Source organism: Nematolebias whitei, chromosome 18 (genome assembly GCF_014905685.2).
Source record: "Nematolebias whitei isolate Nwh7 chromosome 18, NemWhi1, whole genome shotgun sequence".
Classification (NCBI taxonomy): domain Eukaryota; kingdom Metazoa; phylum Chordata; class Actinopteri; order Cyprinodontiformes; family Rivulidae; genus Nematolebias; species Nematolebias whitei.
This window is the reverse complement of record NC_056515.1, coordinates 31,619,372-31,636,417: the sequence shown is the minus strand read 5'-3', so window position 1 is coordinate 31,636,417 and position 17,046 is coordinate 31,619,372. Positions and strand designations below refer to the sequence as shown.

The window sequence follows — 17,046 nt, the reverse complement described above, 5'->3', positions numbered from 1 at the left end:
GAAATATATTATGATAAAAGTTTTGACCATATTGTCCAGAAATATATCATGATAAAAGTTTTGACCATACCGTCCATCCCTTTTCAAAACCTTCATTTGAATTGTAAAGCATGCCTTTTTTAAATGCACATCATCCTTGAGGATTATAGTATCTTATTATATTATTATTACTTATCAAACAAAATCAAATATTTTATCAACACCCCAAAAACAACTTGGAATGGTGCCACATTCCTCAGTTAGTTTAAGATAGTTTAAGCTGTAGATACATTTATTTGAGTTTTGTAAATGCATAACATACATTTTGTGTCTTTTTTAAAACACTACTTTATATTTCAACTCCAGCACACTTTAGGAAATGTACCTCATTATTTATTTTATCTGTCAGCTTTAGTTGCAAAAAATGTATATTTTTTTGCATAAAACGACTCAAATGTGTACTAAAATCACCAGTTGCTATTTAACTTGATGAAAACTGAATGATTTTGGTGATAATTCTTTAGAGCATTGTTGTTTTTATATTCTAGTGATAGCTGTTGTTTTTTTGTAGCTTCTCATTCAGAGCTCCATTTGAGAAAGCTCACCAGATGGGAAGCAAGATGTCTTAAAAGTACTATTGTTTTAATTAGATTTTTTTGGTTGTACATTTTTTTTTAAGCAAATTTAATTTCAAGCCACTACAACAACATACACAGGGAGCATAATCAACACTGCCGTATGTGTACATCATCAAGTGAGATGTTGAGAAATGTTGTGATGTCTGTCACCACATGTAGACTGTTTGTATTAAGAAAGTGAACAAGTGAAGCACTCATCCTTGCAAAATGTTAGACAATCTGCAACAATTTGCAATGTACACAAATGTAGCTGTTCTATATTTTTTTGTGAGAGCAGCTTATTGTAACTGAGATATTTACCTGTAAGAGAGTAGTATTACAGTGCAACCTTAGAACTTTATTTAAATTAGTATAAAAAAAAACAATCCACCATCACTTTTTTTTGGTCTTAAGTAGTGGAAATGTAAACGGAAACCCCACCTGTGTGTGTGATCCCCTTAGGTCTTGACCCTGCCTTGCTGAGAGACCAGCTCTTTCAACTATGGAACCAGAAGGATCTGCAGATGGTAAGAGTCACTTTCACAGTGTCGTTTCCACCCATGCAATAATCAGTGCGTCTGGTTAGAGTCAGTGGTGCCTATCTACACAGAGCACAGAAAGAAGCAGAGAGGGATCCCAGCATCTTTAAATGAAGCTCACCAGTGTGTGTGTGTGTGTGTGTGTGTGTGTTAATGAGGAAACCAGACTGTCTGTCAGAAGGAAGGAATTTGTGTTGCTCTGAATGAACTTGAGAGGAGGATATTGAGTGGATGACATCTGTTTTGCCAATTAAGACACTGTGAAAGGCATTCTCACACAGATATTATTTTCTCTTGTATGAAGTTTCTAATACAAGAGTTAGCATTTTTATTCAAATCCCCCCCCCCCCCAAAAAAAAAAACCAAAAAAAAAACCAAAAACTTCACAAACCTTTGTGTCTGATGGGCACTGAGAACTAAATCATCGTCTGTTTATCAGCTACTCTTTTGTGTCTTTTACCAAATGTTTTGATATAATCAGGTTAAATAGAGTTCACTCTGGAATATTTCAGTCTTTTAAAACTTCTGAATTATGATTAGTGCGTTTGGAGTTTGTGACTAGTCTTGTGTACCGAGAGTACTGACTGCACTTGTGGTGTGAGTAGTTTGCAGTTAGGTATAATCACTGTTCACTTGCATGTGACGCAGTGTGAGAGTGGGTATAAGAGGTACACAGCATGTTTACAACATAACTCATTTGTCTTTCACCTAATCTTCTTCTTTTGGCTTTTCCCTCTTCAGGGGTCGCCACAGCCAGTCATCCTCCTCCATCTCACTCCCTCCAACTACCTCCATGTCTTCTCTAACTGCCTCCATATATCTCCTCTTTGTCTTTTTCTTGGCAGCTACATTTCTAACATCCTTCTACCAATATACCCACCGTCCCTCCTCTGGACCTGTCCACACCATCTCAGTCTGGCCTCTCTATCTCTATCTCCCAGTTGTTCAACCTGGGCCATATCATATCGTTCACGATAATACCGATTAAAAAAAAAACTTGCCTGGGAAAATAAATTGTATCATGATATGCTAATTTCATGGCTTAAATACATCATCCCCACCATGCAGCGGTCAGCGGATTACGTTCACGTGGGTTACGCAGCGATATTCAAACTGTAAAGGTGAAGGCATGAACAGACTCGTCTGAGCTGGGCGCTGTTTGTCCCGACAGTTTTTGAGCTGGTCAGCGTGAGGGAAGACATTGCTTTTTAGCTAGCGCGCTGCTAACTTAGAGCTACATCATAGCAGGCGAGTGGGGCGGGGGTGCGCACGGTTCGGTAGACTGTGAGCTCAGTTCTGTTGACATGGCGATTTATGATCAAGTCGGACCGCGGAGCCTTACCTGAGTCTGACTGTGCAGCTCAAACCTCGAGACCAGCTACTTTCCTGAGGATCGGGAAATTGGCTGATTGCTGTTCTGATCAGCAATCCTTTCGGGCAGCATTTAATTTGTTTTCAGCATTTGTCACAAGTTTTGGAAGTTATACCTCATTTAAAGGCAACATATTTTTCTTGTAGGTTACATTTATGCTCAACAGATCTTGAGCTTTAATTTTATTTAGTTTATTTGGGAACTGCACCTGCACTTTAGTTTTTGTGGTGGATTTTTTTTCTGTTCTGTATTTTGTGCAGACTTTTTCAATCTAAATACCAGAAGGATCATTTTAATTTTTTTATTTTTATACTTTGAGACTGAATAATTTACTAAGTAAAGTAATTTCAGTACAATTAAGCCTTGTTGTTTTGTTTTAGCTTTTATGGAATTCTGCAAAGCAACATGCTAAGTTAATTTTGTCAAACAAATAACTGATTTCAGTTTTATTTTATTTTTTTGGTTATATCACAAAATTCATCATTATCGCCAAAATGCTCTGAAATATCACAATATTATATTTGAGTCATATCGCCCACCCCTATGCTGTACCTCTGATGATCTCATTCCTAATCTTATCCATCCTTGTCCTCCTAATGAGAAACCTCACTGCCATCTCTCCAAGACATTTTCAAACCTCCACCTGTTTGTCATCAGGTCCTGCTGCCTTCCCCTTCTTCAATCTTTTCAGAGCTTTCCGGACTTCACCCTCACTGATCTTTCCCACTTCCTGGTCCACAGTTTCTATGACCTCTACTCTTCTTTCTCTTTCATTATCTTCATTCATTAGCTCCTCAAAGTACTCTTTCCATCTTCCCATCACACTCTCTTCACTTGTCAGAACATTGCAATTCCTATCTTTTACAAGCCTAACCTGCTGCACATCCTTTCCAGCCTGATCTCTCTGTCTCGCCAATCGGTACAAGTTCTTCTTGCCCTCTTTAGTGTCCAGCCTCCCATACAACTCAATGTACACCTTTCACATTGCCTTAGCTACCTCCCTCTTTGCTTTATGTCCCATCTCCTTATATTCCCATCTCCTCTCTTCAGTTCTCTCACCTAAAAGACCTTCAGTCTTTCACCTAATGAACAATGTATATATATTTTTGGTAAAAACTACAATATTTAATATTATAAAGTTGCATCCAGAAAGAAAGGAGCAAAAATAATGTCTGCTGGATCTTCAAAGAGAATCTGAAGAGCAATCACAAGAAATTCAGCCTGAAACAACGGAGGGAAAAGGAATTTGATTCTGATGATGATGATGATGATGATGATAGCAGCTATATTCTATATCCTCTCTGACCTGGGAGCACCTTAGTGTTGCTTGGGAAAGGGATGTCTGGGTGTCTCTCCTGTGCCTGTTGCCTCTGCGACCTTATCATGAGAGCAAACAGCAGTGATGGCAACAGAACGGAGACCGCTTGTCACACATGGATAGAAAATCAGATATACTTTTGACATGCTGGCTACACAAATAGCAAGTGTGGAGTATTTGTGAAGTACTTTTGAAGCACGTGAATCGTACAGTGTTTAGTCACTTGTGCATCTTACTGTCATTGCAAAGCCTCTACTAGCTGTGCTCCTGACTTTGTTCGAGTTTACACTAAAGGTATAGGTTCTGTATGCATTCTTCTGCAGAGCTAAAACATGGTTCAGCCAAAATAAATCTCTGTAGCCTATTTGCTGATGCCATTGAGTGATGACATGTATGGTAAGATTATTGCATACATTCTTCTTCCTGTCATTCTGCTGTCATTTGATAAGAACGTTGATCTGTTCAGATTTGTTTTTGCAAAGTGAAATGTGGTATTTTTGTTCTTTCTCGAAGCTCGTAAAACTTTTTCACCTTGTGAGGCCAATGCATCACCCTCTTTTGAAGTCTTCTCTTTTAGTAGCCTTTATGTCTACCTCAGAGTCCTTTGCTTGTCTGGATATTGTGAATTGTTCTTTCTTTTACTATACGTAAACTCTTATGATAGTCATCTTCTTAAGGTGTCTCCAGACATCTTGTCTTTTTTTTTTAATTTGCAAAGTTATTCAGTGTGATACCGCTCTGTCTGTACTTGCACTAACAGCTCATTTGATCAAATGATTTTGATTTTTAGAAATGGCTGCCAGATCTACTCGCCCCCTTTGGAATCAGCTTCAAACCTTGAATGCTTAGATGAGAAAGAGATAGGAAAGAAATTGCCTCCACTTGTTCATGATTTTTTTAGTGACTTAATTGCCGGTTGCCTGCATTTTAACCTCCTTTTTTATTTTTTATTTGTAATTTCAGTAGGTAATAATATACAACAAAGTAGTCATGACTTGCATAATTATAAAGAATCCACAAACAAGCTGCAGCGTTCTCACTTAAACATTATAGTATTATCATTCTCTCCTCCACTGTCAACACACAGCTCCGTCTGACTGCCGTTCAGGGATTTTCAAAGCTGTCTGAGCCTCTCGAAGCCTTGCTAACAATCTTGGAGTGCTGTCCAGGCAAACAGATCGGTCGGAGCCACACCCTGGGCTATCAAATTCTCATGGAATTCCAGACATGGATAAAGGAACATCCTCAGGTAGATGAGTCAGCTGTTTCGGTCCTGTTGTTTTAGATTATTTTTAAAACTCCAGAGTGCCGTGTGTCATCTGCTAATTTTTAACTGCACTATTCCTCAGTTCTTTGAATTTTATATTTCATTTTTTAAACAATTAATATATTTTTCAGACATACACAGTCGTAATAGCCTTTCAGCTGTATGTTTGTTTGCTTTTCTTGTCATTTGTGTCTCACTCCAGGTAAACCTGAGTTCACTCTCTGAACATCAAGCATTGGCGCTCCAGCGACGGGCTCTTGGTTTACTAACAGACACTCAGCCCATCTTTGTGGACAGTCTCGTTACCATCTACCAGCTCAAGTCCGTGGACACGTCCATATTACGTTTGCATATTGTCCGACTGCAGGCTCTCAACTGTTATAAAGAAGTGAGTGCTTGTTGAGATACAAGCTGAATTTATTTTTAACTGCACGCATATCCTAATAGGATTTAAAAGCTCTAATTAGTATTAACAAGATTATTTTTAAATGTATTTTTCCACAGGCCACAGTCCTCAGCATAAAGTTGGAATTGCAAAATGAACTAAACATGGAAGAGGTGAGACAAAACATTTGGGTTAATATGTAGCTATGCTGTAATGATTGCTTTGGTCAAGTGAGATGTGGAAATCTTTGATCAGATTTCTGAATGTGTTTTTTTCTGCAGATGGTTGTACCACTGATCTTGCAGGATAAGTTGTCATTAGCAGAGTCTTTTGTCAGAGACCACAAACAGCTAGAACAACAACTCGTCACACTATTAGATTCTTGGTGCCACCCCGACTTCATCGTTGAAGACATAAGGAAGTATGCTACCTGTGTGAATGTGTGGCTTTGTGTTTGCAGGCATCTTCCTCAAGTTGTTTCTTTATAAATACAAGTAGGGACGTACAATATTATCGGCATATCGGTATCAGACGATATTAGCGATAAAGTTAAATATTTGGCCATTCCATCAAAATAACTCACCGATATAAAACGTGCTGTTTTTTTAAAAATATATGTATTATATATTTATATAGTGTTACATCTTCATTCATTTTCAGCCCCCTTTTTGGCATCTGCATTTGGCAGCAGGCCAAATTGACAAAGACCATGCAGAATAATGTAGTATTTTAATTCCACAGCAGAAAAAGTGATGTAGTCTCTGTAAGTAGGTCTAGGGAAAAAGTATTGGTATTGGTTATCGGCCAACTAAGTTTTAACATATTGGATATCGGCCAAAAATCCAATATCATGCATCCCTAAATACGTGTTTGTGTGTTTTTTCTGCTCCTACAGACAGTTTCCTCGAATCTCTCTGTCCAGAAACTACACAGCCCAGATCCAGCCCAAAATGCTCACAAAACATGTTGTACGACTCATAGAGAAGTTTGAAATTGACCCAAGTGGGTACCTCACAAACATTTTAAGCATCTTATTTATTTTACCAACAGAAAGAGATAAATCTAATGTGTTTTTTTTAACACAGGACTGTGTCCCAATGCTCTGCATAAAAGAAGACTGGACGCCTTACGTTTCCTCATGTATAAGACATTTGTGGAAGTAAGTGTGTGCAGCACAATCACACTGATGGTTTGCATGCCGTAAAAATATTTTTTTAAAGAGCAAGGTTGTGATGCAAAATGACGATATCAAACTTTTTTTTTTTTTTTTTGTAGAAAGGCATGAAGGAGGAAATCTGGACTGATCACATGCAGGCAGGTTTTGCCCTAATGCAAGAATGTTTTTCACTGTATTTAATGTTGTAACATCAGTAAGTTACACAAGATGTTAAATTTTCCATCTTTGTGTCATGCATGTGCAGTATGTAGTGGGAAATGACTCCCAGTTGCAGGTCCATTTGGTAGAGATGTTGACAAAGTACTGTGGTCTTCAGAAAGCCGCTCAGTGGTCGCTCAAATATAACATTCCCAGAAATCAACTTCCTATAGGAGTATGGGAAAAGCAACAAAGCCTACCACCTGATCTACAGTAAGTTAGCCAAAATATGCATAAATATGTCTGATTACACAACTGAGAGTGTGCAAATGAAAAATTAAGTAAAATCTAGAGTCAGATTTTCTTGTTTCTTTTTCTTTTTTTTCCAAGAAACAGCTGTTCAGCACAGTTGAAGCAAATTCTTGTTTTACTGTTTCTATATTTTGATTACATATAGTAATTTAAGTAAATTCAGTATACCCTCCAGTTTTGTTGACAAACACACAATGTTTTTAAACCTCTGTAATTTTATGTCAATTCATTCAGGATGTATCTTCATAGATTTGCTTTAATAAGTGTGTCATTTGTAAAATGTATATGAAATGTTGTTTTGAGGTATTACTTTATGTATTAATTTAGTTATATGTTTTAATACATATTACAAACTCCCCTGTGTCATGGTTCTGTTTAGTTAAAAGTAGATTTACCTTTTTTTAATTTCATATTGGGTCAGAAAACACAAAAAGTGCCTTTAACTTAGTCACTTTTACAGATATTGAGCTAAAATTTGGAGTGGTAGTAGCTGAGAGTCATTTCAATCATTATACTTTGAACAACAATTGATGATGCAAGCTCCTTATTTAAAACGATGGCTTGCAAGGATATGAGCAATATGCTGTCTTGCAAGGAAGTCAGTTACTATTGTAATGAAATCACATTATCATGGCTGATAAGTGTATATTTTTAATATTCCACTTTTGTTGTAACTTTTCATATTTAAAAAAAAATTTCATATTTATACAACTACAAAGAAGAAGTTCCAAGTAGGCCTGTCGTGATAAATCAATTAATCGCATGATGAATGAAAATTATTGACCTCATTTTCATTTACCGGCTTTATCGTTTCTTCATATCTCTCTCTTTCTGCTGAAGACACGGCTCAACTCCGGTGCTCTTCACTGACCCCTTCCTTTCTTTTTCCTCTTTAAAATCCATTTTGACCGTCCAAAATCGTGTTTTTGGATCGTTAAAAGCAGCTAAGCTGTGAAGCTAAGCTACAAGCTAAGCTAACAGGCAGACCTCGGAGAAAAAAAACATTTGTCTTTTCGAAGCTATTTAGGATCCTTTATGTCTTTTAAGTTGTGATAGAAAGTCTGTTTCTTTGATTATCACATTTCAAAGGTGTTTGGTCAGATTACTTTTAAGCATCTCAGACATAGGCCTGTCACAATAAACAATACATCAATTAATCACATGATGAATGAAAATGATCAACCTTACTTTCATTTATTGGCTTTATCGCTTCTTTGTGTCTCTCTCTTTCTACTGAAGACACTGGATGACAAAAAAACTCAACTCCAGTGCTCTTTACTGACCCCTCCCTTTCACTTTTCTCTTTGAAATCCATTTTAACCGTCCAAAATCGCATTTATTAATCGGTAAAAGCAGCTAAGCTAAGTTCAGCTACGAGCTAAGCTAACAAGCCGACCGAAAAAACATACGTCTTGTTGAAGCTCCAAAATTCACGATTGAAACCTGTGCCTTTGTGTAAAAAGTTGTCTTTCTCTGCAAAAAGAAGCTGAGAACTTGTTTACAGATTTTTTTTAAATTAAAAAGCGTTGTGTGAAAAATGCTATGCTAAAAAGCTCAAATCACAGAGTGTCCACCATGTCACGTCAAGGGCCCTCCCTCCCATTTTTCTTAAAGAGACACGATGCTCAACTATCCATACTTTGATTCAAACAGTCTTATACTGCCATCAGATGGTCAAAAAAGGCACTACACACCAAACAAATCAACATTTCTTCTAAAATTTGACAATTAATTATTGTTAAATTTCAAACAATATTATCAACAATTAATCGCCCAGCAAAATTTGTTATTGTGACAGGCCTAGTTCCAAGTTTCCAAGAAATTCAAATTTTCTCCCGTCTACTCAGACAGAAAGGTTCGACTGATTCTGTACAAAATGAAGAGTGGGTGCCGTCTCAGTCTCATTGCCAGAAGTTCTACCAGGTGCCTCTCACCAAAGAAAAGGTTCTCTTCGTGGACACGCTAGAAGCTCTCCACCAATGTCGAACCATTATCCTAAAGGTACAGAGAATGAAACAATTGTACTGAAAGTGGAGGTTCTTTACAGCATTTCTAAAGAATAATGTTTTCATTGTCTTTTCTAGGGAAGTAGTGTTGTAGGAGTTGACATGGAGTGGCAGCCAACATTTGGCGGTATCTCTGCTCAGAAAGTAGCTCTCATACAGCTTGCAGTTCATGACCAAGTTTTCCTATTAGACCTGTCTGTAGCAGAATTCTGTCAACACCTGGACCTAATTGAGTTCATCAGGGTCTTGTTTTTTGACCAAAATATTCTTAAATTAGGTAAGCAGCAGTCAAAGTGAATATTTTATCAAGTTTTAGTCCATTAATAACCTAACCACTTAGGACTCTGTTTTGCAGGCTATGGTATGGCTGGGGATCTAAAGTGTCTTTCTGCCACCTGGCCTCAGTTATCAGTGGACCCACTGAAGATGAAGGGGCTGCTTGATTTTCTTAACGTACACCAAACGGTAACAGTATCTCATCAATCACATATCTTCATACAAATGGGCTCCTAATTAACTCCAGCATTTTGTCTTGAGAGCATCATGCAAAAATGTTCAGGACATTATAAATTTGTTTTCTGCTGTGGTGTCTACAGATTCAGCGTGGTAAGGTTAACGTGGCTCAAAATGGCCCTAAAGAAGTACTAGTAGGGGAGGATTGTGCAGAAAAGGGCCTCAGTCTGCTGGTACAACAGGTCCTGGGAAGGCCCCTGGACAAGACAGAGCAGATGTCCAACTGGGAGAAGCGTCCACTACGCATTAGCCAAATTAGATATGCAGGTAAGGCATTATGCATGCACAGACAGACAATGACAGGGAGCCAGATGGCCGCTGTTCTCCTCTCCATAGAGTATCAGAGATTATTTTGTTATCCCCTGACAAAATGCATACCAATGTAACACCCCCTCTTCCTCGCTCTTTTTCGTGCTTCTTAACTTTTTAGCGGCAGATGCCTACTGTTTGCTGGATGTGTACTCGGTTCTCTCCAGTAACCCTGCTTGCTTCGGGCTGCCAGCTGACCTTCACAGCATCTCTTCAAAACAGTCAAAAACCATTAAGGACAAGAAGCAGAAGGAAAAACAGGGCAAGAAGACTAAGCAGACACTTGGCAAAGAGGTTAGGGGTCACTTGCCATTTGTCCACTACTATGGTGGCTGTCAAAATTGTTAGCTTATTCTTGTTAGGTCTTGGTGGACAGTATCGGTGGTGTGGAGATAAATGCTAAGACATTTCATAGATTATAAACCTATTTAAAAATGTTTTTATTCTTAAACCTAAAATGTTTTAATATATTTTTCTAACTCTTTTCTTTTAACTTTTATTTCACATTATTGCTCTGTTTTATTTTATCACCATCATCTTTAAATGAGCCACATGCTTCCTGCATCGAGCTAGTTTAACATCTCCTACCACAATTTATTACTTCACCTGGTTAGCATCTTTTAAACTACATTAATTGCACAGTGGATCTGCATGATAATAGTAGAATATGCAATTGATGTATTGTTGTTGAATATTTTGATATTCGTTGTGGTAAACCCACATGTTCTGATATTATGATACTCGCAGTACTTTTTGTGTGCTTGCTGTGGGCACTGAATCATGTGGACGTGATGCTGATATTGCCAAATTGATAAATTTGTGGTATTTTGTGGCCAAGAATTTAAAATATGTACCTATGCAAACAAAGGAAAATGTATGTATGATTGTTAGAAACTTTTAAACATCCATTTTATGTAGATGACACTAGGGCATTTCATCACATAGTTGTTAGGAGCGTTTATGATGTCTTCAGGTTTACGAATCGTAATCTTGAATCAAAAACAGTTGATTTTGAAAGGCACTTTTGCAAAACACTTCAAACAGGGACTTGGATGCATTTTCTATGGCCGGTGAGAGTAAGGAGGGTTAAAGCCAACCCACCTTTGATTCACCATTGAACTACCAAAGGTGGTAGTGACAGTCATAACTGTTGACGTGAAAAGATAAGATGGTTTTGCAGCTCAAGGATGTAAGATTAATCACAAAGATCTCTTAACCAAGGTAATTTGTCACGTTTATAAAATGGTATGAGGGAGACGTCCATGTGTTGTGCTCCACATCAATACGGCTGAGTTCTGCTTCATGTTCCGTGAAACTTGTTTCTGAAAGCTCACGTCTATGCGGGACGTGAGTGGACTGATTACTGATTTGTTAACAGCGGCGTGAAGACTGACTGGTCTTTGCAGCTATTTTGTATAGAACTGTTTTGTGAAAGTGCCTAAAGAAGAGCAACTGTGCTAATGTGACGGTTCTCACATCTGTGATAACTTTTGACCTTTTACGTGACTTGTGAATAAATACAGAGAACCTCCAGCTGAAGGCACAGAGGTTTGAGCATCTAGCCTACAAGGAGGGACAATGCTTGTTTGACAAAGACACTTCACTAGTTCCTATCAGCTGCAGGGGTGCAGTTGTATGACTCACCCTGTGCTGTGACCTCTCTAAACTGTGGTGCAAGTGAAAAGACAATCCCCCCAATGGGGATCAGTTAAGTATCACATTATTCCCTCTGTCCGTTTAGGAATGTCAGGGGGCTCAAAAGGTCAGTCCCCCTCGTTCTGACACAGAGAAAGGCCTCCTGTGTGGCGAGATGCCCTCCGAAGCTTCCCTGCCTCTACCCCCCCAGCAGTTGCGGGTGGTTTGTGACAACATGCTGCAAGGACTCGGAAGGTATCTGCGCTGTTTGGGGGTTGACGTGGTCATGTTGGAGAACACGGATGATCACAGAGTTGCAGCAAAGGTTTGTTAGAAATCTGCCAAGAGTTAATATGCACGCTTACACACAAACAAGACAAACATGCAGTAGCTAACAAAAAGAAAAGTTTGATGGTATTTATCAACCAATATTGATTATATCCATGATTATCTTAAAAAAATAAAGTGAAATTTTTTTAAATTTAACATTCTTTCTCTGAAAAATGCTGCAGAATTCATGCAAACATAATGGTGGGAACAATTCTTTAACAAAAGGAGACGTTTATTAAATGAACTACTATTGGCTGCATCCGATCCCAAAAAAGTTTATTTTTGTCATATTAGTGTGTTTCATTTCCACAACTAATGTTGGCTCTGAAAATTTACGACTTCTTGATTTTATAATGTTAAAGTATTCCATATTTGTTTAAAGTTCTGTGATGCCACATGTACACTGAATTTTAATTGACTTTGGTTCGTCTCTGACGATGAAACTCAAATTCTAAATATTTCCTGACGTAATGTTAGTTTATTTTTGCACACCTTTTGTCTTACCAGCTCTCCTTTGTGTGGTACTGTTACTACAGTATAATAGAAACTAGGGATGCACGATATTATCGGCATGGTATCGGCCGATATTAACGATAAAGTTAAATATCGGACATCGGTCATTCCATCAAAATAACTCACCAAGATAAAAGGCACTATTTTATATATATATATATATATATATACATACATACTGTATGTAAGTTGCTGTTTTTGTGTGACAACCCAGTGACAAGGATGCCTGCAGCGCCAGCACAGCGTTATGACATCACGTGCGTCTACCTGATCTGATCACGGCTGGAGAGGAAGGAGTGAAAATGTCGGTGGTGTGGAAGTTTTTTAGTGTCAGAAACTGATAGCAGAACTGCTATTTGCAATGACTGCTCAGTGTCAGTGATGCGAGGAGGAGCGAAAACTAAGTCCTACAACACTTCGAACCTAATTAAGCATCTCAAGAACCACCATTCTGACCATTACGAGTTCATGGTGGCCAGAAAGGAAAGCGAGTGAGCAGTCATCTGCGGAGAAACAAATCCTCACCAGCAGTACATCCATCCAAAGGCCATGTTGAATAATGTAGTATTTTAATTCCACAGCAAAGAAAGCTATATAGTCTCTGTAAGTAGGTCTAGGGGAAAAAATATCTGTATTGGTATTGGTTATCGGCCTAATAATTTTTAATCTATTGGCATATTGGGTATCGGCCAAAAATCCAATATCTTGCATCCCTAATAGAAACCCAATAACTTTGCAGTAACTTAATGTGTAGTCTTTTTTCCTTTATTTCAGTTGGCACAATCTGAAGGACGTGTCATCCTCACATGTGGACAGCCATATCAAACTGTAAGTGCACATAAATTCAAGTAAAAATCAATGTAACTGTGTATTTTGTGTTTTTTTGTACCTGCTTGTTAGTGCATTTCAGGTGGTTTTTTTTTCTTTTCTCTTCACTTAGTTGCGCTCCCAGGTGGGTGAGGGTCACTGCCTGTCCTTGGACTGTTCAGAAAAAGCCAGAGACCAGGCTGTTCGGGTCCTCAGACACTTCAACGTTCAGCCTACACCCAACGACATATTCAGCCGCTGTCAGGTACTCCATTTTGCCCAAGTGTTTGCATTTCCATAGTGTGGTGGTGTTCAGTGTATGACCTTCAATGGTGGTGGAGTTCGGTGCTTGTGAAGCCTCACATGGGAAAAACGTTACTGCTCAAATGTTTATAAAGTCACAATATAACAATCTAATGACAGAGATGATACTAGAAGTGACAAAAGCATTTGTTTAGATAATACATCTGCTTTGCATTTTGGTTTATGCTCGGCAGTTTGTGAGAAAGAGGAAAAGATTTTCTTTATTTGAGGGAAGTTCTAAAAAAACTAATAGTAAGGAAATATTTTGTGGTTTTTTAAAAAATTGCAGTGTTCTCAAATTATAACAAAGCTTGTGGTGATTTTTTATTTATTATTGTCTTGTGCAAACTGAAAGCAGAAGAGATGAGTTTATAATGATGGGAAAGAAAGTTATTAGGTGGTAAAATATGTTTGCTTTAATGTCAACAAGACAGCAATGGGAACATTTTGAACCATTTTGACTGTACAGTCTGAATGCAGTCTAGCTTACTTCCACTCTTAATGTTAACAACTCTAAAATGTTATTGTATAGCAGTTGGACTCTTTTTATTTTTTAGGTTTAAGGAATGTCTTACAGAACCGAAAAGATGGATTGAAAAAGGGATTGTTATGACGCTGGCAGTGATGTGGGTGTTGTATCAGATTATTGTGGTAGTGAGAACTAAAAAAAATAAAATATGAAAACCAAAACATTTATTTTCTCACACTGTTTATGTTTTAGCAAAAGAAACTACTTGTGGAAAGTAACCGATTAAGATTGTTTGAGGATCTAATTAGTCTACCTCCTGGTGGCCTCCTTGTGGTCTCCTTGTGGAGGTATTTGGGGTATGTCCAGATGGAGGGAGGCCCTAAAGTAGACCCAGGAGACATAGAAAGGGATTGCATTTCCCATCTGGTTTGGGAATGCTTTGAGTCCCCCACCAGTGGCTGCAGGATGTGGTAGGGAAGAAAGATGTCTGGATTACATTGTTCATCTTGTTGCCACCAGAGCTTCGACCTGCACTGGTGGTGAGAATTAAAGGGATAGATGAGGATAATAAAAATAAAAACACTTGGCTTAAAGATGAAGATTTGAGCAAATATAGAACAAAATTAAACTCAGAAAACGTTTTGAAAATTGCTAATTTCATGAAACACTTGCCTCTTTTCATTTACAAAAACTTTGGATAAGTTTGCATGAATCTGATGTCAAAATTAGCTGTAAAAGTATTAATTATCACAGAGTCAGAGATTCTTTATTGTCATTCGCACCACATGTGGTACATGTGGTGGAGCGAAATTATGTACACAGGGTCCCCGCTACATCCAACAATAAAATGTATAAGAAAAACAGTAATAAGATCTAAGATATGAACTAAGAAAAACATACGCCTAAAAACAAAAATAAATCCAAGTTCAGACAGAGATGAACCACTCTGCTCCTGGCAATGGGAAAGTAGCATGTTGTCTTGTATTTGCAGTTTTGCCTGCATTTGCAGACCTGCTTGGACGTGATTAGTTCAGCGTAAAAAGGGGCATGATATAACAAGAAATGAAAGTACTTGGCATGAACATGTCAGACTAAATGACTGGAATCATAGACCGATTTATCTCTCACAGCTTCATCTAAAGGTTCCACAATTTTGCGGAACTCGGACCAAAAATGTTAATAATTTTTGTTTGAGGAATACTTTTTGACCAAATCAAATCATAAACTGTCTTCTAATTTTTTGGGGGGTTGTTCAATTTGTTGCTCATACCAACCTTTATATAATTTTTATTTTGAAACAAATAAATCGCTATTGTGCAACTTCTGTCCTTCATGAAGTGTATTTGGTGCTGCAGACGGTGCAAACTAATAGTAGTAATATATGCTAAAATGCACATGATATGTATTGTACTTAACTAACATATACTACACAGGCTGTGTGACAGGTTATTGCACAGGCAGTGAGTGACACTGAGATGAATTATGATGGTAAAGTAGATACAGTGCATCTATATTGTATTACACTGTATCATACATGATACAGCCTCATAGTGCAGCAGCAATAAACACATTAGCTGTCACAGCTAATATTACAGTAGTCCCTCGTTACTTCATGGTTCGTTTTTCGTGGACTCGCTCTATTGCGGTTTTTCAAAGCAAGATTGGACATGAGACACAATTGGGTGACTGATGGATGAACCGCACGATCGGCATGGAAGTTTTATTTAAAATAAATTTATTTTTAATTATTTAGCAACTGTGTGCAGCCCACAGCTGCAGAAGTGGCTTCTTCCTGCAGCTGATCTCCACTCTGCAGCGGAGAAGTGGGCGTGGCCAAGAGCAGCAGGAGGCAGAGAGCTGATTTCATGATATTCTGTGCTCTTTTAGTGTCTAGAGTTTAGAAACATCATTTAGAATATTGCAAGTGTGGGAGGGGTTTAAAACACATTTATATGTATTTTTTTAATTTACCCGTTATTTATCCAGGTAGTCTCATGGAGTCACGAGAACTCATTTTCAAGAGAGACCTGTTTAGGGAGCAGATGGTGGGGGTTAAGGGCCTTGCTCAAGGGTCCAGAGTGGGGCGAATGAGGGTGGAGGCAGGTGTGGGTGTTTCACCTTTTCCACCCACATTTTTGATGTTGACGGTACCGGGAGTTGAACCTGCCACTTACTGATCACAGGCCCATCTTCTCTAACCGCTGCGCCACGACTTGCCCCATGTACATATACTTGTACTACTATTCAAACTTCGCAGTTTTTCACTCATCTTCAGGGTATTGAAGGGCCTCAGGGTACTGATCCCCCGTGATAAACGAGGGACTACTGTAGTCATATTAGGTGTCACAGATGTGGCTTGGTACAATGTTATTGCCAGTTTGTTCAGTGTTATTTATCGAGAGTTTAGTAATCTGACAGCTTCATTCAACCTTTATTTAGACAGGTAAATACCATTGAGCCTCGAGGACTCATTTACAAGAGAGACCTGATTTCAACAAAGAAAGATGACAACAATGGACAACAGCAACAACAATAAACAATTATAAAAAGTCATACTGCAGGTTTTATTTTATTTTATTTTTTTATTTTTTTTTACAACTTGTGGATAGTAGCTGTCCTTTAGTCTTTTTGTACACAATGACAGACTCCTGTATTGTCTGCATGAGGGTAGTAGACGGAAGAGTCCTTGTGCTGGGTGGGTGTGGTCCTTAATGATGCTCTGTGGTTTACACAGGCATCGGCTGTGGTAGATGTCCAGTGATGTCCTCGGCTGTTTGCGTCACCCTCTGTAACGCTTTCCGGCTCTGACTGGTGCATTTATACCACTCTGTTTTCACTCAAAATCAATTACCATTTTTCACATTTGTTATATTATTACCTTACATATTAAATGTAGATTTGTAGTGTTGATAAATCTAAGTGAGCAGAGCTGTTTATTTGTGTTTTGTCATGTTTGTGGAGCCAGAGAAATATATTTGTGATTGATTTATGCTGCCTCACCTGTAGATGTCTCTGTGGGTGGCTGTTTAGAGAAGCTGTGTGGGACGATGGCTGTTT

General features: G+C 38.2%; 1 protein-coding gene across 1 annotated transcript in view; it reads left to right on the top strand.

Annotated features, from left to right (window-relative positions):
• The window catches only part of exd3 (exonuclease 3'-5' domain containing 3), a 73,564-nt gene that overhangs the window by 6,085 nt on the left and 50,433 nt on the right, over positions 1–17,046 (top strand). Inside the window, exons 3-19 of the mRNA XM_037692646.1 lie at positions 1,059–1,123; positions 4,913–5,074; positions 5,295–5,480; positions 5,597–5,650; positions 5,759–5,898; positions 6,373–6,479; positions 6,563–6,636; positions 6,753–6,791; positions 6,899–7,065; positions 8,952–9,105; positions 9,189–9,387; positions 9,466–9,575; positions 9,707–9,890; positions 10,054–10,226; positions 11,674–11,892; positions 13,185–13,238; positions 13,351–13,482. Coding sequence (XP_037548574.1) covers positions 1,059–1,123; positions 4,913–5,074; positions 5,295–5,480; positions 5,597–5,650; positions 5,759–5,898; positions 6,373–6,479; positions 6,563–6,636; positions 6,753–6,791; positions 6,899–7,065; positions 8,952–9,105; positions 9,189–9,387; positions 9,466–9,575; positions 9,707–9,890; positions 10,054–10,226; positions 11,674–11,892; positions 13,185–13,238; positions 13,351–13,482 — 2,219 coding nt within the window. The remainder of the gene's footprint in view (positions 1–1,058; positions 1,124–4,912; positions 5,075–5,294; positions 5,481–5,596; positions 5,651–5,758; positions 5,899–6,372; positions 6,480–6,562; positions 6,637–6,752; positions 6,792–6,898; positions 7,066–8,951; positions 9,106–9,188; positions 9,388–9,465; positions 9,576–9,706; positions 9,891–10,053; positions 10,227–11,673; positions 11,893–13,184; positions 13,239–13,350; positions 13,483–17,046) is intronic.